The sequence below is a fragment of the Tribolium madens genome, unplaced genomic scaffold, assembly GCF_015345945.1.
Source record: "Tribolium madens isolate multiple individuals breed KSU strain unplaced genomic scaffold, Tmad_KSU_1.1 Scaffold_97;HRSCAF=244;Tcas5.2_LG3a, whole genome shotgun sequence".
Classification (NCBI taxonomy): Eukaryota; Metazoa; Arthropoda; class Insecta; order Coleoptera; family Tenebrionidae; genus Tribolium; species Tribolium madens.
Genome location: NW_025401069.1, coordinates 133,745 through 159,650, shown reverse-complemented (window position 1 = coordinate 159,650; position 25,906 = coordinate 133,745). Strand labels below are relative to the sequence as shown.

General features: G+C 30.9%; 1 protein-coding gene across 2 annotated transcripts; it reads left to right on the top strand.

Moving 5' to 3' along the window:
• Positions 1-2,228: 2,228 nt before the first annotated feature.
• On the top strand, positions 2,229-25,906 carry LOC123014749. 2 transcript variants are annotated; one of them, XM_044414007.1, is made up of 5 exons: positions 2,229-2,432; positions 17,724-17,936; positions 22,210-22,613; positions 22,655-23,481; positions 25,568-25,906. In XM_044414007.1, exons 1-5 carry the CDS (start codon positions 2,340-2,342, stop codon positions 25,657-25,659), a joined length of 1,629 nt encoding a protein of 542 aa, XP_044269942.1. In that variant the 5' UTR covers positions 2,229-2,339; the 3' UTR covers positions 25,660-25,906. The 2 variants fall into 2 exon arrangements, with proteins under 2 accessions (XP_044269942.1, XP_044269943.1); XM_044414008.1 differs by having other exon boundaries at positions 2,230-2,432; positions 22,664-23,481.

The window sequence follows — 25,906 nt, the reverse complement described above, 5'->3', positions numbered from 1 at the left end:
AACTTGAGGTAAAAAGTCTAAAAAGGCACAATCATTTGCAGTCACCTGGTACTAATAGGATTTTTTTCTATGAAATATCACACTGTCAAAATTTTTTAGAAAATTTCTCGAACTGGTTCAGAAGAACATTCACAAGAAATTTCCAATTTTTTCGGAAAGCTTAAATGCAATAATTTTGGTTTTTCCAGTTGCTCAAAGTGCAAAAGATAAATATTTTTATCAAAACATTTCCTACAAAAAGTTCCTGTATTCCCAAAATTCTCTTAAATTCTACATCATAAAGTAAACAAATCGTCGTAATAAATTAATTTATTGGATTCATTGCATTGTCTTTCATTTCAAAAATAACGCCAAAACATTTCAAATATCAATAGTTATTTGTACATAACATTTTTTTGTATAGTAATAACCCCAAGAACCCCAAAAACCAAAAAGATATCAATTTGATAAATCAAATCATAATGTATCGCGAGCTCTTTGTAACGAACCCTATAGAAACTATAAAAAATAAAGTTAAAAAAGTATAACTTTCTATACGATTAATCGTGATGAAAATCCAACTTTCATATCACTATTCAAAAAAATATAAAAAGCTGTGATTTTAGAAGTTAATTGAGACCTACACCTCGTGCCATTAGCAAGGTTCTAACTGCGTTTTATAAAATTAAATAGGTCAAAAATATTTGATTTTTATGTAAAAGAAAAATCTATGTTACAATTTGACTTAATTAAAGACAAATCTAGAACCTAGACTAGGATTCTACCGTTGAACTACGAGTATGAACAATAACTATGGTGATTTTAAATCAATAGCGTTTCGTATAATTCACTCCTTATACATACTTTAGCTTATTGATATTTAAAAAAGCTTTTATTATTTCAACATATAGCTTGCAAGTGCTTCTTAGCATGGAAGATTTCGTCCACTTTTAGAAAGTAAAGAAAGAAAAAAAATTGTTTTTTTCTGTATTTTCTTTAACTGTGAATTTTTGGTTACCTAGCTATCGCACATTACTAAAGATATTGATGGTGGGTTGCTTTTACCGATAGCGACACCTAACAAAGTAAGTAGGTAAGTATATTACATTTTTTTAGCAACCACAGAAAAAGCTACATATCCGACAAACTACATATCTTCAAATAACTATGATGAAAATAATGATTGACACACTCAAATTTTAAAATCTTGTGAATTTATGTTTTTAAAGTTGCATATACTTACAATAACTTACAATAACACGCACAAGTTAATACAAAAAGTATATATTATTTACAAGTGATATAGTGGATTACATGGTAGGTGGAAAATGTATCTCCTCTAACCGATCGAGAGACAGTCCAAAGGGTAGGTAATGACATTTCCACCGAGGTTTGTATACTATATTATTCACAGTCACATTTCTTTAAATAATAAAATATCAATTTTCTGTGAAAGTTGATGCATTGACATAGTTGCTATGCAAACAAATTGGGTTTTTGTCTTTATTAGGCTCGTAACCTTGGTAATCCTTTTAAATTACTTCTTGACCACGGGATGTAATGACACATTTCTCGGCCTCCAAAAGATTAGGAATTGGCATATAACGAAAGTGACTGTGAATCAAAATTAATAAAAAAGCTTTAACTAACTTCAAACTATGATTCAATTAAAGAATATGTACTAATTAAGTGATCTTTATATCACTAAAGTTTAGCAAATACCAATTTGACAAAAATAATTCACATTTTAAGAATATCAATTATTTATTACACGACTTTATCCGGAACTTGAATCATCCTTGAACTTTTTGCTTCAAATATTTTGGAAAAACAAACATACAGAATTATGCGAAAAGTATCTTCGGAAGAAAGGCCAAAAGCGAAATTACATGCAAAATGAAATGAAGAAACTGAAGTTGGAAAAAAGAAAATTATTATTAGATGAAAAGAAAGTAACACAATCCAGGTTTTATTTTTAATTAATAATGAAACCAAAATTAATAGTAGTTATAAATCCGAGAGAGTAGGAATGATTATTCCCTGGTTTTCTAAAATCTCAAAAACGAAAGTTGTAACTGAGGTAATATTTTAAATGAGTTGTTTTTAAATCCATATCCATAGTAACACATAACCACATCAGATTTAATTCATGTTCTAGATTTATTCCATTCCACAATATACTTTCCAGTTCCATTGCCTCCAAAAGGTGGGGAATCAAACAGGCTAGGAGATGGACAGGAAAGATCCACTACCATTATCCTTGTCAGTCGATTTCAGTTGCTAGTGGAGTGAGCGGTTATATTTTAAATATTTAAGGTTTCAACAAAAGGATTCTTTTTGTACTGTGATTACTTAAAACAATGGAGAAGGAACCACAGCCCGATTCTATGGCAACTATTACAATTAAACCCGAATATCCACCATCTGAAATTTATTCTTCAGAACCACCTCCAGTAAGTATTTTTTTTTTAATTTCATATAATTCAATATTTTATGCAAATAATTTAAATAATTTTTAAAACCAAGTCAGCAAGTGAACTCATTGATTCTTTGTCTTTTCTATAGAATAGTCTAGTATTTGTGCTAAAAATTTTACAGTTACGTATTCTTTACAGTGGCAATTGTTTTATGTGAATAATGCAATCTCTTTTTTCAACAAATGGGTATTTATTACAGGCGTCATGGTCATTGCACATCACATAGTTTTACATTGTTGCACGAAGATTTCTACAATGACACAGGACTAAAAATAATGTTTTATTTTAATTAATAAATGGACAAACAAAAAATATATATCTTTGCCAACTTGTTATCGAATTAATATCCGTAACGACCAATTATAAAGGAAACCTTATTCCGATTTCTAAAACTGAAGTTATTTCGCATAATATTTATTACTTTAAACAAGGACACTGGTTGTAGTCATTATGAGTTAATGAGTTATAAGTAAATGCGCAATCGTTATGACGTTGGAAATCGTTTGTCAATATTGTTTTGGTTGGGAATTAGCACTCCTTTTTATGTCAAAAAATATATGTATATGATTGTTTGAAATCGAAATATTATATTTTACTTCAAAAGTTAATAAGTTAAGCAAGATTTTGTGGTGGCGTTTATATATCTAAACATATGGTTTATCTGTTTGACTTTACCATTTCCACGACTACCTTTCACTTGCTTTAGGATGCAGTAGGTAGATGTATTTAAGTAGTGTTTCTTGTTGCAGTTAATTTTCGCTATAATATTTTTCAAAATCCCTTTTTTTATTTCTTTTTATTTTCACCAATTGTTTAGTGTACAGGTGAAAATGATAATATCTTTTCATTGATGAACTTTAAAGAACCTTAATGGAAACCGTCTACATTTTTTGCAAAAAATTTTATGTTACACCTACCCATATTATAAGTGATTGCATGATCCTAGTTGCTTGTCAAAACTCGATTATCCACTTTACTTTGTATAATTATGATCTAAACTAATAGAAATGTCACTGGAGATATTTCTACCATTCAAGATCCTTGATGTGTTTACTTTTTTCTCTCAAAATTTGCAACAATGGAAATACCTTACTTTTTGAGTTAGCTTTAAATAACGAATCACAATTTCGCTTAAATTGTTATTTATTTAGATTCTTATACCTACATATTTTATATAAGTACTGGATACGAAGAATATGTACATTAATTTAATTTAAAAAAGTAACTACTAACATAAATTTGGTGCAAATTAAAAGAGACAGCCATGGCTGCCACTTATAAAGATGGCTATGAAACAACAACCCTCTGTCTTCTAGGTTTGACAGTTATTCTCACAATTAAGAGAACATCTTCAAGGAACCCATTATTTAAATAACTAACGACGTATATTTTAGTATAGGGATAAACCAAAAAAATATCTGGTTACTACTATACAGGGTGATTCAAAAGTTGAAAGTTGCCATGACAAAAAATTGATTGAGCCCGATATAGCTTTCCAAAGATTAGATTTTGTATTAAGTTTTTGACCGATCCGATTATGTAATCTTGAATTGAGCTAGCGGGAACGGCAGATGTTGTAAGACTGATGAAAAAAACTAGCAAATTCAACAACATCGGAAACAAAAAAATTAAGATGCCTACATGATAATATGAAAATTGACAGTTCTGTTTTTATCAAAAAAAAAAATTTGAAACAAAGATCTGAATTTATTTTTATGCTTAGCTGAAAGTCTTCTATCACCATTCGAGAGTTGTATGGCAATCCGACATTTTTGAATCACCGCGTATTTTTTGGTTGAGCATATTTCAGCGTTTAGCCATAACCATTTAGCTTGACTAAATAAACGTCTCGTATTTCATTGCACGGTTTTAGGTTACCAAAAATTTTTTATCATTCTATCCCATAGGGTATTTTAGGTTGTACATTTATTTTTTGACATTTGACATTTTTTGTCTATTTAATGATACTGATGATCTTGTATATGTTTTTTATAATTATTTAGTAAAAGAAAAAAAAATTGCCAATAATAGCCACAAATAACATTAAACAGAGTTACAATTTAGGCTATAGCTTCCTTGTTTCTTGTTCTAATAACCTGTAGCAAAAAAACTTGGAAAATTATTTTTCCAACAGAAATAAATAGAGTCAAAGTGCAAAATTTAAACTCTCATAACTTCGAAATTTTCATTGATATTTTTTTTAACATCTTTTCTATGTTCCTGGCATTTTTCTCTGGGGCGCGAGTTTTGGCGCATCCCTATATAACAACGTTTGTTTAATTGTATTTTGCATTGCGTATTGCTTTTTTCAAATAAGAATTTAAAACTCGGCGAATTTGGTGTAAAAATCGAGATCGCCTAAGGTGCCGTGGAAGTCCAAGGGCCTATAAAAGCCAAATTACGCCCACTTTTGGATGTTTAGAAACAAGTTCATACTTTAAAATATAAAATATTTTTATTTATTATCTATATTATGTTTAATTCTCCATCTATTCTTTGAATAATATTTAGTTGTGAAACAAAATGTTCCATTGTTTTTTTCCTTAATTTTCCAATATATTTTAATTACTCCTACTACATATTTATTGGGCTTCAAATTTTAAATTTTTATTTTAAAGAATTAAATTTATATTAAATAAGGATTTTGGGAGAATGGTTCACACAAGCGAAAAATTATATATTAATCATTATAATCTTACCTGGCTCGTCTAATAGTATATTATAACCTACACGATTGTGTAAAGGGCCAATTTTTCTTTTCTTTGAATAATAGTTGTGAAACAAAATGTTCCATTGTTTTGTTTTTCTATTTAATTTTCCATTATATTTTAATTACCACTCCTACTTAATTGGCTTTAAATTAAAATGTATTAAATTAAAAGCCAATTTACAAAAAATGAATCAAAACTTTTATTCAGAATTAAACAAGGTGGTTCGCTAAAACATGATTTGTCTAATAATTATGGTGATTTTTCAATGAATAAGATATCGTATAACTCACGGGTAAGCTAAACAATAACCCATTTGTGAGAAATTTCTTAGCTCAGTGATTTTTAAAAAAGACAGGTTCAATTTATATCAACATGTACCGTGAAAGTGCTTCTCAGAATAAAAAAACACAAAAGGTGTTAAAATAATCACAATTTATGAGAGTCATCGGGCTCTTGGGTGACTTATTTATAATATAAACACACTTACGAGTAACCATTGCTTTCCATTGCCAAAACTTAAATTAATGGCATATTATAATTGCAGAAACCGGTTTTTAGATCGTTATAAAAAAATGAATACAAGTATTAATTACGACCTTAAAGTAATGGTGTATTTACTTTTTATTTATTACGCCTATATTTTTTATTCTTCAATGACAATTAATTTCAGAATTGGATGTAAAAACCTTATAGCCAATGGGTTAAACAAAGTGAAAGGAAAGTGACGCGAAAACTGTCAACAAGATTTTAATAAGGTAGCGTTTGTACAGTGCGGCCGTTGAAAACTAAGACACTTTGACAAATACAAAATTTTGTTGTTGTAAAATGCCTTGAAACTGAAGTTTCTAAAATGTCATTAAAATAATACGAGTCAGTGTCGTAGAGCAAAAAACTTTAATTCAAAACAGTGAATTTTAGTTTTGTAGACAGAAATAACTACACTAATTTATTGCAACACCATTAGAATTTGAAAAATTAACTAACATTGTCATCCTTGATGAAAACTTTATTTACAGTATACAAATTTGTAAAATAGCAAATAGTATGCCAAAAGTTAATGTCTTAGTTTTCAAAGGCCGCAAATGTACATACATATTGGGTGTTTATGGTTTTGGGGTTGATATTCTGGTAATACAAAAAACTCCAAACCAAAATATTGGTTTGATGGTCATTGAAATGATTTCTTTTTCAGAAAAAATTAATTGTTACAATTAAAGAAAAATCAGTTTATATGTTTGACACTGTAATTCTTTGATTTGGTTTGGTTTTCATTACTATTTAAATTGTAAAGTCTTCTGTTTGATAAAATGATCACTCTAACCTAACGAAATCATTTTCAAGTTTCAACTTGGACTTTTTTTCTTCAAATTATGAATATGGATCACAAATACATATTAAAATAACAAATTTGTTGTCATAATTATGATTTACCTTGCAGTGCAGATCTCAAACAAATAATATAATAGTTATTTATTGTAAGAGTGTGTTAGGTAGCGTTTTATCCACGCAAGAATGTTTAACCGCGAGAACGTCAGTTCAAGCGGTTAATTTTCTTAAGTGGTTAACGCGCGACTAACACACGACTGCAATATAACGTTTTATCCACAATCACAGGCTCAAATTATTCCAAACTTAATTAAAAATTAAACTGACATTTAAACGTCACGCCAAATGTGCTTTCGGTTAAACGTAGTAAGCTGTTTCGCGGTGCGCTGGTTACTAACAATGGAATAAAGTTACTTTATTCCACTAGTGGATAAACTGCTACTTGATACGCATTTAAAGTGTGGAATAAAGTCTCTTTATAGAGTGATTGTGGATAATAGTTATTAAATTATTTATTATGCAAGACGATCAAAGTGAATCTTATCTTTGAGAGCAATTTAGCGTCGAGGCGTCAGCCGAGACGCTAATATGCTCGAAAACATAATGAAAATTTTATCGTCGTGTACAATATAAAATTTTATTCAATCCTCACAAATTTTGTAGTCAATTTGGTCGGTATTTATAAATGTCAAAGTAAAATTCAACAATGAAATCTAATGTCAAACATCGTTAGCAACTAACAACCGCAGATAAACATCAATGGATGTATTTTTTATCATCTAGACGATAAAATTTCATTTTAACATGAAGAAAAGAGTAGATAAAATTCAATTTTAACATAGAGGATTGAATAAAATAAATGATTTACTTTTGTGAGGTAAATTTTATTTTATATTGCGTCATGGTTTTCGTTTACCGTGCATGTGCATGATATCAACTTCTTAAAATTTCAACTTCAGGACCGTAAACCTCCTGTATACACATACATGCTTCTGTATGTACTTTTAAAAGGTGATAGTACACTTAAAGAAGTCAAAATATACAGGGTTATTCATAAATATGAAGCAATATTTGAACCTCAAAAATGACCTATAAAATGATGTTAATTTAAATAATAACTCGTGTCCTATCTCTACTGATAAGAATTTTACAGCCCTCGGAATGTGGGTATGGAAATTTGATTTTTTTGTAATAACTTTGGAACTATTTGACCAAATATTATAAAATTTGGAACATTTCCCTGTGACAACATACCCTTTAAACTAGTAATCACGAAAACCGGATACATCCACTCAATTTCCGGTTCCAGCAGTTGCAGGTCACATTTTCTGTGTTTTTCCATTTTTTTGCTCTCTTAACACCAATTTTTTATTGCCCAAATCGATAGAGTAATCAATTTCGATCAAAAAACGCATAATCTTTAATACCCATAAAATGGACTGTTTCAAAGATATTGTAATTTAAACTGAGGACTGCACAACTCTGAAATCAAAAAATAGGGATTTTGAATAAGTGGTATCCACGGCAACCAATGACGATGGTCACATAAATCCCTGCCAGGCATCTGTTAACTTTGACTATAAATTTTTGTGAATTTTTTATGAATTAAATGCTACGTGATCCATTTGGATTTATTCTAAGTTATGTTTGGAATCTGAGGTAAACTCTTTTATTAAATATTTTCGATTAATTGTCTAATAATCCTCCAATGTCAAAGTTGACAGATGCCTGACAGCGATTAGTGAGACCATGATCATTTGTTACCAATTCAAAATCCCTACTTTTTGGTTTCAGCGATGTGCAGTCCTCAGTTTAAATTAAAATATCTTTGAAACGGTCCATATTAGAGGTATTAAAGTTTATGCGTTTTTTGATCGAAATTGATTACTCTATCGATTTGGGCAATAAAAAATTGGTGTTAAGAGAGCAAAAAAATGGAAAAACACAGAAAATGTGACCTGCAACTGCTGGAACCGGAAATTGAGTGGATGTATCCGGTTTTCGTGATTACTAGTTTAAAGGGTATGTTGTCACAGGGAAATGTTCCCAATTTTATAATATTTGGTCAAATAGTTCCAAAGTTATTACAAAAAAATCAAATTTCCATACCCACATTCCGAGGGCTGTAAAATTCTTATCAGTAGAGATAGGACACGAGTTATTATTTAAATTAACATCATTTTATAGGTCATTTTTGAGGTTCAAATATTGCTTCATATTTATGAATAACCCTGTATAAATTGCCTCATCTGGATATTTATACTTTTAGAAATATAAAAGGTGCAATCTTCATTATACAAAATTTAAAAATAAATACAATATAAAAGAAGTGTGCATATTTGAGTCTTTTATTCCAAAATTTACATTACTGAGAACATGAAAACACTTTTTGTGTGGCTGTTATTATTGCCGATTTTTAAGAACTAGCCTCAAAGATGTGTTTACAATTTTTATTACTGAATTTTAAAGACTACGCGTGAAATTTAAATTTGATTAAAACTCCTTATATCTTCGAAAAGAATTATTTTCGCGTTTTTTGTTTTCTACTATCATTCTTAAAATTTCTGCACAACTATTAAAATCAGCCTGTATATTTTTTAGACCAGGCTAGCCTGAAAACCGATGAAGCAGTTATGCAGAGTTAAAGAACGCACTCCTGAAACTCAAAAATTATGAAGCTTGTTTTTTTATTTTTGTAGAAAGGAAATGCCAATTACAACATTTTGTAGAGATTAGAGAATATACCATTAACTTATTGATAAATGTTTTCTTTACATCCTATATACTAGCAAATAACGAGAATGTGAGTATCATCAAATTTGTCTTTGTATAAATAAAAAATTTGGTTATACCTACTTGGAATACGTAATAACAAAACTACATTAATATTATGATTCAAGCTAAACGAATTTAATTTTATTAGTTTACCGCATTAGTAAAAAATTATGCTTTTTAAAACAAATGGTTGATCGAAACTGCCTGGAAAGTAATTTCACTTCAATATTTCCTGATGCTTTCTATTCGCAACATTTCAGCAAACATTATTTGAAAGTAGAAAGTTGGTAAGAGTTTGTACAACGTATTAAGGTAGTACGTTGAATAACAAAAAAGCACAGAGATTATGAGTATAATAGTTATCTTTAACAATTGTTACTTTAACAAGCAAACATTCTAAAAGTATTATCAATGTTGTAATTAGTTTTTCAAACTATTAACTGATGTCTATTTATAGTCGATAAAATTTAAGAAGATGAATGATTACTTTAAATTCTTAACAACTACTTAGCTAAACAATTTTGTTTTACCAACAATTACACTGAATTAGGTTTTACATCCGGTTATATAACAATTATTTACTCTAGCTTGGGTAAAATTTAAATTTAATCGTTAGTTTTAGCGGGAGACTTAAAAAATCTGTTCTGTTTCCTTCAATAAAACTTTTTTATAGGTAACTATGTGTACTTATGTCTATGTGTACTTACTTTTTATCTTACGTAAGTTTGGAAAAACCCAATGCTTTTGGCATAGTAAAATTGTAAAGGTAAACTGTTGTACTGCTTCTCAAATCTCTTTAAAATAAATACATGAGTTGTTGGATAAAATGTTGTAAGAGACACATAGACAAAACCCAAAAAATGGACCACTTAGGATTCTACACTCTTCGTGGATCCACACTGTTTCTCGTGGAAAAAAATACTTTTCGTAATAAATAACTACATATTAACATTTTCCAGATTAGTCTGTTTTAAAAAAACATGCCATTAGCATATTGAGAAAAATGTTTCCGTTTCACCCTGTCTAAATATTCGTTAAACGCTACATTTTTTTTTAATTCTTCTAAGGGGCCATTTGTTCTATTCTTTTTAAGCGTTTTATCATGTTTAGCATGATTTCGGACGTATACGAGCGTCAAAGTTAAACGTGTTGTAGAATACTTTCCAAAAGTTTTGAAAAACTACTTTTTGGTGCGTATGATATTTAGAACATAAATCTTTTATACTCGTATTTAAATGAAATGAAGAATTTTTTTTTATATTTAATCGGCTAAACAATAGTGCATTACGGAAATGTGGTATTAGAACGTCTATTGGTGGTAGTGTAAGATCGCTGAAAAACTTCATCTGCTTTTTGCATGTCTATGTAAACATATTTTTATTTATCTGTGTTGTTTAAAGTTGGGTTCAATTACTATTTCTATAATGTCCGATTCAGTTTTTCCATTTTTTTTTCTATTTTGACTTTCAAAGTAATTGGTATTCTTTTATTCAGGTGGTAAACGGGCTTAACTGAGTCAGCAATGGGAACGTTAAGTGTGACATTTTTAAATTTTGGGAACTGATCTACGATTACTTCTAACTCAAATTTAAACTATGGAGGTCGCATCTCCTCAGAAGCATCTCGTGTTATTTTTAATTATACCGGGTGTAGGGAATGGTTTAGCAAAAATTTGAAGGTATAGGTACAGAATAGCAAAAAAGTGAACACATTTTGAGAACCGCTGAATTGGTTGATGAAAATTAGCGTGTAGTTTAAAATTATCAATGCTTTCAACTCTAATGGGTTCAAACCGAGCTGAAGGAATTTTTTTTTTAATTGTGATGAAAACTGGTAAGGCAAAAGTATACCAAACAAGAAGGAACGGCAGATAGGAGCTGTTACACAGAGAAACGACTGCTGCAGAAGAGATGGAAGAAATAGACCTCATTTTGAACATTTGCTTTGATTTTTATTTTGGTTTTAAACTTTCTGTGTTTGTGTTTTGTTTTTTCTAGGTTCAATTTCTTATATTGTAGTTTTATGTGGTAAAATTTATCAAATTGTTTCAATATGTGTTTTGTTATTAAATATTATAAAAACAAAAAACGAAAAAGAGTCCTAGTCTAAATTTAAACTTCCTTCACAAACGACTTACAAATCTTCATTCGTATTGAGGCTAGCAATAAAATTGGCAAGGTAGGTACTTAAAACGTATGTACCTGCGCTACTATGACTGTCTTGTATAAGGTTATCATTAACTGTTAGTAAACTACCAAAAGCGTGTGTTTATGATACTGTGTAGTGTCTCTAAAGAGGTGCGTTGGTAGATGGTCCTTTTTGAAAAAAGTATACACTTTTTGCAAAAGTGATAGAAGGATTTTCAACTTGTCTGACACGTTTATGTAATAATTTTGCTAAATCATTATAGGTATAATAGGTTGATAGGTTGCTGATGTTATGCTGTTGTTACTTATGGAGATATTATACTTGATATTCAAAAACTTTAAGTGGAGTTTTATTGCCAAATGAAAAACCAGAAAGTTACTTTAATGAGCATTGCTTTTGGTTTCTTTTAGCTGTTCTTGGTTACTTTTACTATCAGAGTTCATCAACATATTTACCGTTACTCCTCCTATGTTACTTTTTGTAATACTGTCATCATCGATAAACGATATTCTTATCGTCTTTTTCTGGACTTCTAGTTTGATTCCTTTCTTGTTCTCGGTCTTGATATTTTCCATTGTAGGGTTTTGTCCGGCATTACTTTTGATAATGCACTCTATACAGGGTGCGCCAGAACTCGCGCCCCAGAGAAAAATGTCAAGTGCCGGCGGCAATGGGTCGCCACAAAGTGCAGCCGAAGAAGTAACTTTTGTTTGCATAAGAAAGTTATTAGACCCTTAATTCCGCCAATCCCAGAAGGGCACCTCAGGGTGGAATCGAAAAATTATATCTGTTGCTGGGTTACAAAAATAATAACAATTTGCCTAGAATCTTCAATAAATAGTTGGTCTACTGTAATTTTCACATCTGTCATGTGTTGACATAACACGTTATTTTCGAATATTTTTCTCCCTGAAGAGGTTGTACACGAGTGTAATGGTTTGAATTTGTGTTAGATGTCAATTGTGTGGTTTAAGTTAATAAGTTTTAACCATGAGATTAGCCGCTGATTATTTGGAGATAATAACCACTTTTGGAAAGTGTTGGCGTAACGCCAGGGAGGCAGCTAGGATATTTTCCGAACGTTTTCCTGACAGAAATCGCCCATGCTATAAGGTTACATTGAGAGCCATTGCCAAGGTGCAAGAGCGATCAAGTCCTACCAGACAGAACAGAAATTAGAGGTGTTCCCAGAACGGCGCGCATAGTTGAAAATGAAGAAGCTTTTCTTGATTTTTTAAGAGGGCACTAAGTAGATGCATCAGAGAAGTTGTAGTCATTATAACTGACATACTCGTATTAGGGCAGAGGAAATTTCAAATGCTTTGTTTCCGTGGGCATTTCAGCAATGATTTCCAGTAAATTTGTGGACTGTTGAGGAATATCAACTAATTTCAATATCAATATTGCAATACTCTTGTGGATTGTTTAATGAAAAAGAAAGCAAGGGGTCTTAGTGCAATGTGTGTTTTTAGGTTACAATTACATTACCGAACAACAATACCTTGGTAAATCTACAATTATGACAGTAAAAATTATCCTAACCTATTTTGTTCAAGTACAATTTTTTTTATAAAAAGTACATTTTTCTGTTAGTAAAGAAACTGCCGTACATTTTTGTCTTTCTGGTTAATCTAACTCGCTTCTAGAATTACTTTTCGGCTTGTTGTCTGTGTCATATCGAAGAAAAAGTTAAGGAGGAACAATGCTTCTGAAGAAAACATCTAAAAGTATTAAAATACTTAGTTGTTGGTTCATCGCAACGGAAATCGAGTTTTCAAAAATTTTCAACGATTTCGTCTCATTATACTTGTGCACAGCATCTTCAGCGAGAAAAATATTCGAAAATAGTGTGACAGACAATTACAATAATCCAGCTATTTTTAATAAAATTTTGGGCAAATTGGTATTATTTGTGTAACCTAGCAACGGATATAATTTTCCAATCACGCCCTTCTGGGATTAGTGGAATTAAGAGTCTCTCAACTTTCTTATGCAAGCAAAAGTTACTTCTTCAGCTGCACTTTTTGGCGACTCATTGCCGCCGGCATTTGACATTTTTCTCTGGGGCGCGAGTTTTGGTGCACCCTGTATGTATTTTATTCGCCTAGTTGGACATTTTGAAGAATTAATTTTCTCCACAACGTAGGCATTTTTTTGAGCGAGATACATAATTTAATTACAATTTCTAACGCAAAATCTTCTAATTGTCTTTTCGACAGTCTCCAAATACCGTCGAGGCTAATTTTTTCCGAAGTTCACTCAATGTACCTATACAATTTCCATGATTAATGTATTAAATGTTTTTCTACAGCAATTGTCAGCCTAATTCGAAACGAATAAAAAACTTCTAAAATTTTTCTCCTAATTTTTGACTTGTCAAACAAAAAGGTTACGTAACACTTGGAAATGTTTGAATGTTTGGGGTAAAAGTATTGTATTCATTCGGCTTGCCTACGGTTACTTTCTACACGTCGATATCCTCTTCCTACTCAACGTATGCGCCTGGGAGGCTAAAGTAGATTTCCTGTAACGCACTGTCTGCCCTGTGTGAGAGTTTTAGGGCGCGTGTATTAAAAATCCATAATAGAAAACTTTTAATGTTTTGACACCTTTTTTATTCTAAGATGTATTTAATAATATATAGGGTGGTTCTGTTTTTACTGGCAAAATTGCAGGAACACGTGTTCTATGAACAATTGTTCAAAAACGCTTCTTTACCAAAGATAAAGGGCGCAATTTTAATAAGCTACAAATTTTGCGAGCCTAGATGAGTGATGACTATTATTTTGTATTAAAAGGGAACCACTCTGTATTTTCAGTAGTTAATGAACAACAATTTCCTTTTGTGACTGATACTGGTATCTCAAGTGGCAGGTTGAAATAGACTGAGGACCCATGACTGTAGGATAAAACTACGGTCAAAGCAAACTAACAAAAGTCTCAAGTCAAACATTTAAAATATTTGATTCAATTTTGACATTATAAGTTGACATTATTAACTCCATAGTAACACGTATAAGCAATCTATTATTCACTAGTTAAAAATTAATACGTTTTAATTCACTAGTGATTTAAAAATTATTTCAGCAAATATTCATCATCTGAAGCAGTGTCCATTTCTTCGAATCTGAAGACTTTAGATTTCTTTGCTCTGTGCCCTATACACAGTGTTGTTTTAGGAAAGCAGATACCTGATGAAATCTACACATTAATCATTAATCTACATTATTTAATAGTTCAAAGCTTATAAATCGAAGAATTTTCTTTTCGCAAATAAACAATGTTTTAATTCACTTATTGTATAATTATAATTATTAAACAATTACATTATTTATATAAAATTAAAACTTTGAACTACGCAGCTATGGAATAAAATAGTAAATTGGAGGAAAAATCTAAACTTTTTGTTAGTAGCAGACAGTTTGGAACATGTACATTTTAAGTGTTTCTGTGTATTTGTATTTATAAATTAAAGACAATGACTCCTACCAATTTAGCATTCCAAAGTAAAAAAATAAAATATGTTTTACATACAGGATATATCAGAACTTGTGCCTCACAGAAAAATGCTGAGCAAGATAAGATACCAGGAACATGAACAAAATGTAACATTAAATAATAGGCATAAAAGAGTCAAATGTCAAAAAATAAATTCAGATTGGGAAGTGGTCACTTCCTTATCAGTTTTTGGATTGGGAAGTAACCACTTCCCAACCTGAACCTGATATTTCATACCAATTGTTAAATGAAGTCGTTTATGCAGTGAGAAATGTTTCCATGGCAAACTATGCAAAAAGAACTATGAATAATAATAATGAATTTCTCGCAATGTAAGTAAGTAAGTCAAGATAACCTGAAAACCATTAAACATAGGTATAGGGAATGTTGATACAGAATTGAATAAGACAGAATTGAATAAGATCGATACAGAACTAAACTCTTCTTGATTTAGTAAATAAAAAATAAAACTTTCATTTAGAAAAATTGAGTTATTTGAAGTTTCCCAAACTTAATGTTAAATTTTGGGAGTTTGTTAATTATTTTTTAATTATGAATACACCAAAGGAAAGAATTAACATTTCTCTTTCATGTGCTTAAATACGATTTTAAAATAATTAAAAGTGGTAGAGTAATCGATTTTTTAAATAAGGTGCAAAGTCAAAAAATTTCAAAATTTAGATATAGGGTAGACTGTAAAAACTCTCTTAAAATTACTAGAATAATTCAAAAGACCAATAAAAAACAGTTTGATACCCCCTTCCGGTATAACCGATCATTTTAAAAATATTTTTATTGAACAGGACATAACCGATTACGGCTATGCTATAGGCAAATTTTTAGATAAATTTCATTGGCAGAACTCACAATACGTATAACGTGGGATTTAACTGAAACAGCCTATATATGTCGTACCATTAATTTCCTAACTGGCAACGTTGTAGCTGTGAAATGGGTCAAAAACATTTAATTTGTATGTAAAAGAAAAATCTGTGTAAGAACTGGATTCTATGACAAATTTAGAACCAAAATACTCCACTATTTCATACAGGAAACGACAATTTGAAAAATAATAATTACTTACATAATTACATAATTTCATTACTTTTAAAGACGTTACAATACTTCTTTGATCAAAATTAAACAGTTTTTTGTTATCAGTCATTTGCTTGTCTTAGATAGAATAATTAATCTTTCCGTAGTCTATTTAATTTAATTTAATTTTTAAATTGCTTAAAATCAAAAGTTATTGATAAATAATAGAAAATAAGCTTATTGAAAAACAATTTAATGAGGAATCTAAAAATAATAATTGATGTTACTTCCGGTGGAACAGGAAGCAGCATTGATTGGGCTAAACAATAGATGACAAAAAACTGTGTATCTTTGTTCTATATACAGGGTCGCTAAAAAGTATGGATGCAGGTAAATATCATAAAAACTATTCATCAAAACTTATTGCCTAAAAGTATTTAAATTCCATAGCCTCAGATGTTTATCAAACTTCTATCTCCATTTGTTCTAGGAATACAAGGCTAACTTGATTTTTTTTAATGTCAGGAAGGGTCAAATTTATTATTTTTAAGAAGAGCATTTTTTTTGGGAGTTCTGGGATGTAACACATGCATATCTCATTTTTTTTTAATTATCAAACTAATTAAATTTTGAAAAATGTAAAAAAATTTAGTCTTGGAAATGATGTCTTTATCTATCGTTAGCTCTTTGTCGTCTGAACTTTGACCAAAAAATAGGTAAACCGTTTCCCAAATTTCAAGGTGCTCTGCTAAACCGTTCTAAAAATATTTAGCTATATCCTTACTTTTTAGCTACCCTATGCATATATTGTCATATCTATCTACAAAAATAATGGAGTTATGAAGCCATCGCCTTTTCTGTCACTTTCCACAATGTTTTTTTTTGTATGAAAGAGTGGAGCTTCATGGTTTAAAATTTGTCATTAGAGTTTAGTTGTGACACAAATTCTTCTTTTAAGTAGGTACACAAAAATCAAATGTTTTTGATCTATTTCACCTTAAAAAACGCATTTGCGACGTTGCCAATGAGGTGATGGTTATGACACGGATATTGTAACCAAATTCAACGACTCATTCTAGAACAATGGAATATCCTATGGGTGTTGCTGCTGTTATAATTCCCATGTTTTTCATGAAACGTGGCAAAACTCGCGGAAAGAGAGCTAAAACTGGATGATTTTATGAAGAAAATAAAAATTACCACTAGGTATATAGATTTTTTCAAAACCTGTTGTGAGACAGGTGGATTTGCAATCGGCGTCAACAAGTTAGTAAAAAATGACAACAACATTTTAAACCCCAAAAATCATGTCGGCCTGTGTAATTATTATGTTGCTCTTTTATCTCCATCTAAATTGTTTGCCGATAAAATAGAGTATCATATGTTATTTGGAGTAAAAATAACTTTATGTTTCTCAGGTAAATCATTTGCCTCACTCCGTTCGGCGAAATAAACGTTCAGTTTCGCCACATAAATTACCACTTTTACTCCTAATAACATGATATACTATTTTCTCATACTTTCTGTTCACCCGGTTTGTAGTCAATGTTCACATGCAATTTCGACTTTAATGCTTATTGTACGTAAGCAATAACTGTCTGTTTTAAAAGCTGTTGAACAAACTCAAGCAAAATTGTTTTAGCATGCGAGCTAATGCAGCCTTTGTGACTCTTGCTAAACTCGTTTGTGATTAAAACTAAGCATATGCGGGAACACAGTCTTTCTACATTCTTTGTCAAAATAATAATTGTACTAATATCATTTTTAATTTCAGGCTTATCACCGTTCCAATAGTCCAACAGTTCAAGTGGCAAAAATCATTGCCGTTACAGTTGTGTTGGTGTCTTTTGTGTTAGGTAGTTTCTTACTAGCCTCTGCTTACGTTACGGCAACTGCTTCATGTCGACAGTTGGAACAAGAGTTGGAACTACTTAATGAAGCAGCCGACAGGTTTCAGTCTCCTTTATCACCAGAAGCTCTTGTGCGGGTAATTATTATTTCTGATACGTAAATAATAGTTATTTCATAATTTAATGCCAGAAAATGTTGTAACACACGCCATTTCGATCTTTATTTGGTCCAATAAACGGATTTGTTTTCTTTTCTTATTTTTTTAACATGAGGGTTGTTGGTATTTTTTAATTTTGAGCATAGGGCTCTCTCAAATTTCTTGTGAATAGTGATTTAATAGTTGTATACAAATTCTAAGAGGTTGTAAGAGATTCTAAGGAGAGGATACTTAAGCTAAAATTATCAAGATCAACAGAAAAAAGAATCCTCATATTGAAAAAAATTAAATTTTGCATCAAATGACAAGCAATGTAAACTTTATAAGAAAGTACTTAAAAGATGCAGACTTTGTTTATACTGCATTTTTTAACGAATTTCCTTATACCTACTCATATGTACCTCAGAAACTATAAAGATTTGGATAAACCAAGTTGAGTTATTTTGACTTTTTTAGACCTATACCTCTTAAAATTTATGCACAACTATCTAAATCCTCTTGTATCTAAAATAAAATATTTTGTTTGTTTTTGTTGTGTCCCATATTTTCAAATTCATACGGTATTTTACGTAAATAGTGGACACCACACCACTGTTATATTTTTCAGTAACACATATTTTTACATTTGACTTTGCAAAAAAAGCTAGTAGGTGTAATATTAATAAATTATAATAACTTATTATATTAATAAATAGTATTAAAGCGTATTTTTACAAGAGAAATAATGCCATGACAATCTTTTAACTTTTTTCCCTCCGCATTTAATGCCTCTTGTATCCCTGGTGGGGTTCTTTTACACAGGAAAGGAAATGTTGCTCTTAAATTTGTAAATTCACCAAATTACGGACTTAACATTAATATGTGTAAAAACAACACTTATTAATTTTATAGTTGCTTAATGAAATTTTTGGCTTAGATTCTTGATCATTTGTGTGACAGAGAAACTGTTACTTTATTTTTATGATATTTATGTTTTTTTTTGATACATGCTTGATTTGGATGCTTGATTTGGAAATTTAGAGGAGAGTTTTCAATTAATGCTATCTATACCGACCCAAAAGACTATTAATTTATATTCAGTGTTACATGTAGGTACGTATAATATAGGCAACAACGATAATTTGATATTTATTAACATCTTTACTCGTATGAGTTCATGACACAACGGTGAAAGCGAGAGGTCTTTACTCTTTGAATGTAGGTCAGTTCGACCAAGCGAGCGAGTCATGAGCGACTCTACCGACAATCATCGAAAAGTCATATATTTGATTTATTTTGATATTGGTTATGATTATTCAGTCATCCTAAATGTATGTGACAAACTGAAATTACTTTTTCTCTACAATCTTTTAATCGAGATCTAACAGAAAAAGAGGTAGATTAAAATAATAAACAACAACAACAAAATGTTCAGAAAAAAGCTTTTGAGAGGTGGTTCCTTAAGTCAATATAAGGAAAAAATTCCTGTGGACTTATGTCCGAAAATTTTTCCTCTAGAGCACAACTGGACTTTATTTCAAAGAACTTACGAATTTATTCCTATAAGTTAATAGGTAATAATATGAAGAATACTTTCATCTGTCACATGACCTGCTGGGGTGGGCCTTTTGTTTCAAAGCTGATGTAAATTTTTGTCTCTGAAATTAATATCGGTGTCAGGTTTAGTAAAACTCCATTTTTCGCGAACACGCTACATCGTACACGAGTAACATTTGCAACATTTTTTAAATAAAATTAACCAATAAATCTGAATCTGCAAGAAAATGTATTGAGTGTAGAAAATTACCCCGGATGCAAGTTTTTGTAAATTTATTTCCACTGGTAGGTATCTGGGTTATATGATAATTTTGTCAAATAATGATTATCATGAAAAATGGCATTGTCTTCTCTAGTTTTTTACACCCCTTGAATAATTAGTAATAATAGATCAAGAAGGCTAGGATTATAAGCACGAAAAATTCGTAAAATAGGCGCATTTATGTGAACGTATTTTCACAAAAATATGCACAAGATATTAAGCAATATGCTAAAATACAATGCCAAATATGCATCGATATGCAAAACTTTTAACAATAAAAAAACAAACTCCTAATAAATCTTGAACTGCACACGATGAAGGAAAGAGAATATATAAATTGGTTTTGCCTCAGACAAGCCATTTTAATAACCTAGTAATTAAACCTTTCTAAACATGCAATATTTCATAAATATGCACGAAGTTGCCAAAATATGCAAAATATGGATTTTTTAATTGGCTTATTTTAATCAAAAAACATTAGATTATATGCAAAATATGCATTTTGCATATAATCCGAGCCTTATTGATCAACATTCTTTGTTAGTTAGTGGTTAGGAATATAAATTAGGATATGTTTACTCTTTTGTTGTTGGGATACATAATGATTGTTTTTGAAAGCTCATGAATGGAATTATGATTAATTTGACAACCATTGTCAACGGGTTTTCAAAAATAAGATAATTTTATTCTATTTTAGTCCATAATCACCTTTATACGTCCCCAAATGAGGGCATAAATTGGTAATTATTATCACAAATCTGTCAAAAATCTGGCAAGCAACGGTTGGTTTAATTATTCAAGCAATGGTATCAAAACTTGTCATATTCCTATGATTTATGGGAAATTCTCCCTGAGCAGTTTCAAATTCTTGTAATTTTTTTTTTTTGAATAAACGCTTTCTGCTTCAGAAACGTTCATTTTGAAAAATGAATGGTTTTTTAAACAAACGCAGTAACCTTAACAACATCAAAATCGCTAACTTTCTACATAACACTAAAATTTGCGTGGACACAAATTTTAGTTGATTTCCTTTAATGAATTCTAAATATTTGTTTGAATCTTTTAGAAATTATAAAATAGAATAAAACGTTGTATGTTCCACGGGCATAATTATCGATTATGACCCTCGGGAATTTAAAAGCCATCGTTCCTCAGGCTTTAAACATTCCCTCATGCCATAATCTCCTACTTATGACCTTAATATATAAATAACTATAAATGTAGCTCTTGGGGCATAGTTCGGGAAACCATTTTTTTGCATGATTTATTTGTAATATAACACACTTGTACCATAAATAACTATTAAGTATGTATTAACTATTCTACTATTAACTACAGTTAGTACTGAATTTACTACGAGTATTCCTTCCTGAAATTTTCAGAACACTTTCAAGCATATTTTTGTACAAGTCACTTGATTTCAGTTTTTTTTGAAAATTTGCATTTTCTTATTATGGAACAGCAAATGTGAATACTAGTAAATAATGACAGTATTCGTAATAGTATATTACATAACGAGCACGGAAAGTGAGAAATAACGCACAAATGGGAAGCCCCACGAGTGCGTTAGACACTTTTCCTACGACCATATACGAAACTAGATCATAACGCACAATTACATATGCGCAAAAATTGGCAATATCGTACGAGGTCAAAAACCTGTGCGATTTGTTTTCGCACTGTGTGTTATAAATCTAACGCACAATTCACACTCGAATGTTTTGTATTTTTTCATTCAACGTATTTTTTTGTATCCATTATAAAAAATAAATCGTTATTCAACGTATTTTTGTTTCCATTATAAAAAATAAATCGTTATGAAAAAAAAATATGTTCGTAAGAAAAAAATTATTTATGGTCGTAGGAAAAATAGTGTACAAAACTTGCAGGAAAGTGTCTAACGCACTCGCGGTATTGCCTGCACTCGGCTAACGCCTCGTGCGCGACTTTCCCGCTTGTGCGTTATTTATCACTTTCCGTGCTCGTTATGTAATATACTATTGCAGCGAGGCTGATTCTTAAATAAACCGACAAAATTTTATCACATCTTCCCAACGATAAATGGAGACAAACTGTATCCTGTTTAGGTTTATGACTTTTAGGGGTTAAACCCCCTTGATCCGTGCCACTTACGGCGTTTATGATTTGTTGCAATGATCAAGTACATTTTAATCAAATTAATACCATGGTATTACGAACACATCAGTGGCGTACGCTTTACGTCGAAAATAACTTTAATAAATTTTATTTGGAGAACGGTTAAACAAAGAATTTATAAATATTTTTTCCAGCATGTTCTCATTTGATACCACCAAGGATAAAATTTTGTCGGTCTATTTAAGAATTACCCTGTATGGACCTGGGAAAAATATGTTAGCAAATAAATTGTGGTTTTACGAATACTTGGTAGATACATACCTACTTATAATAATGTGGTTCCTCTTATTTTTTCAGGAAGATCAACAAACACAAAGCTCAAATTATTTGAGTACTAAAGAATCCCGAAACCAAGAAAATGAGAATAAGAATAATAACGTTGACTCCACAAGTCCTGAAAGTTCTGAAAACTCTGTCAGCGAGTCCTCCAGCAGTGACAGTAGTGGTGAATCGGATGAGAAAACAGTTTTCCTAAAATTGCCTTTGCAATTAGACTTTGATGATCTTGGTGCTTTATTTGAAAAAAGTAAAAAACCTAAAATTAATTGCGTAGTTGAGAAAAAACGTGCGGAAGAAATTGTTGATCATAAACCGAAAGCTATTAATTTACCCTTTGGACTTAATTTAACAACCGATCCAAGATACGAACGCTTTAGCGGTGAAAGAATATCGATTTCTTGCGACAGCGGCAATGAACAAAAGTAATTATATTTTGGTGGAATTTTTTCAGTTAATAAATTAGACTTTTTAGACAATCACCCCAAGAAGATGATCAAGTTGAAGAAACTATGGTTATTCAACCTGTTATGATCCCAATTCCACAAACTCATTTCCCAACACACATGGCTCAGCAGTTACACCCTTACGCACAAAGACCAGCACATCCAATGGAGGCGTCGATGCCTCCACGAGTACAACAAATCAGAGAACAAAACCGACTACCGCCTAACCAGATTTTGCATCAAATCGCTCAGGAGGTCATCGCCCAAAAAATTATGGAAATGCAAAGAGGACGAGAAGGACAAAACCAGGAAATGCAATTCAACACTGAACAAATGGCGCAGAAACTTCCCATACCTGACGAAGTTCTTGCACAGTTGAATAGATTTCCAAATCGCGATGTTATTGTAACTGTTTCACAAGAATTTGACGATACACTACAAGATTTGAATGAAGGCCAAACCAATCCACAAAAAAAGGTTTTTGTACCACAAGGAGCAAAAACTATTTTTCAACAAATGAACGCTGCTCCACAACAAATACACCCAGTTCCTTCATCACAGAACCAAAGAGTTGGACCGGATATGCGTACACAACCCCAGTTGGTGATGTCAGCGGCACCAGAAATGCAACAATCAGCTCCAATGGAAATGGTTAATGTCCCACCAGTTGTTGCTGAAGCTTTGCAGGAATTGAAGGCTTATGAACAGCAAAGACAAAACGCCCAAGAAGTTAATGAGAGGCAAAACCAGATGTTTGATAGAAATCCTGCATCTATTCCCATGCGTATGATTCCACAAGAAGATGCAGAATCTCGAACCACTGACCCAGAGGAGCCTAGACCTCACTGTAAGCAATTATTATGTATTTATGACGTTTAAAGTTTCAACGTACATTTAAAAACTGACTTATATCTATATAAAGATATAGTATCTAAATAGTATATTATGTAACTAGTGCTATAAACGCCACTTTAGACATGAGTTTTATTAGGAACGAGCGAAGCGCAGCAGAGCGATTGTTTAATAAAACGAATGCCTAGAAAAGTTTATACACGTGTTACATACTATACTTTTTCTACGACCACTTTAAACATCCAATTGTTTTTTATGGACATATCTATCAAAAATGACAATTCTAAAAAAATCTGATTAGAATACTTCACATATAAAATCTACTGGGCCAATGGGCCTGTCACAATTGTTGACAGAATTTAGATAATTCTGCTGCCAACATAGATACAACCCACACAGTAGAGGTGGCGCGCTAGGGGTTGCCAACTTTACAATAAATTAAATGGCCACTATGAAGTGACCGCAACTTTAAATTAAAATTTAAATTAAATGACAGAAAGCCAACTTCAGCCGGTGACGAATACGACATTTGCTATTAGCAACGTGACTAATACGCATGTTAGTCACGGCTTGTCAAGATGTATATAAAAGGTCACTTAGTGTTATGGAAACATACACGATAATCCGTGTTTTAGATGTGGAAGTAGAAAAAGTTCTTTTGAAATTTGTTGCAAAAAATAGATACCTACCTAAAGTTTATTTTTTTTAAGTGCTAGTGGGGGTAGTGTTTCTGTTTCTGTTTTTGAGATTTCACAGCTTCTGACATTTTGGTACATACTAAAATAAAAAATTAAAGCTTCTCCCTGGCATTAGGATTTTTATAGAGCTTGCATTGCGATTATTACGATGATCAGTGTTGCCAGGACTGGTGAAATTTCACCAGATCTGGTAAAATTGCTTTGGAAAACTTTTGAAAAAATTCTAATTTCTGATGATTTTTTAGAAACGTGACTAGTTAAAATTAATGTATTTCCAAAGAATTTTTTTAATCGAGTATTCGCCCTAACGTTAGCAAAATGATCTTTTTTAATTTGATTTTTTAATTATTGATATACATTCAGTCTTATAAATTCAATCAAAAACGATGTCACAATTTTTTTTGTTTTTTTTTTTTTGAGCATTTTATACGCTTTTTTAGCCATACAGAAACTCAAATGCTAGATTTTCTCAAAAATAATAGTTTACTCAATAAGGTAAAAAAAAATCGGAAAAATGAAAAAGTACGTTCTTTTGTCCATTTCTGAGCATTTTAGTATGTTTTTAGCCGGAAACAGAACTATTTTGCAAAATTTCGTTAAAAACAAACCGAAAATTTACCAAATTAGCCCAAAACTAGTGTCATTTTTGCATTTTTATTAGAGTGTTTCATCACGTTTCGAAGTACATTCAAATTTTTGCTAAAACTGACTGAAAAATTACCAAATTAGATTGAAATTGATTAGCATGTCTCGCTCGATTTAGTTCGTTTTTGAATTAGAGAACCATTTATTTTGCAAGATATTGTCAAATCATACTCAAACAACAAAAAATCTCTAAATTCATGTTATTTCGTTTGTTTTATTCGATTTAGCTCTTTTTGAGTGAAATTTTGTCAAAACAATAGGACGAAAAATACAAAATATGGTCGAAAATGGTGTTAATAGCAAGATTTTGCTAAAACAAACCAAAAAAAAAACATCAAATCAAGTCATTATTTTTGACTTATCAAGTGTTTTAGCATGTTTTTCAAATAGAAACGTAAATATCAGGTGACTGTAAATGATTTTCATTTTTTACCTAAATTTCAAATTCAAACGTCAAACTTTTATTATACAGTATGTCCCCGGATTGAGTTTACAAGAGGAAAAAAAAATTATATTTAATTTTACGCCAAAACTGCAAAGGAAAAAAAGTTTTTGCTTTACTTGAAACCAGCAAATCTGTAATTAAAACTTCATTATTCTAACTCAGTAGAAAGAAAAGTTCATTTTTCTCTTGATTTTGGACTTATAATAATAATTTTTCTCTGCTTAATTTTTCTTTGCTTTTTAAGTCCTATCACATTAAATGAAAATAATAATAATTATTTCTGTTATTTTTAGATGTTCAGCCTAGATCTGTGCGTTCGGTGGACGCTCTACTTCCCAAGGTTGAAAAGAGAGTCAAACGCTGTTCCTGTGATTGTGCTTGTTAGGAAGTAAAAGCAAAAAGTCCATTTTGTTTGGAGCATACTTCGTAACCAACATAGTTTTATATTCTACTAATGTTAAATGGTTTAGATGGAAATAGTGTAAATAGAGCTTAAATACTAATGTAGTGCCCTAGTAATGCCCGTAGTTTTTGTGAATTAATTGTAAACTGCTTTATATAATTATTATGGTATTGTATCTATTTTTGGACATTTTGTGTAAACACAATTGCAATAAAAGATTACACCACTA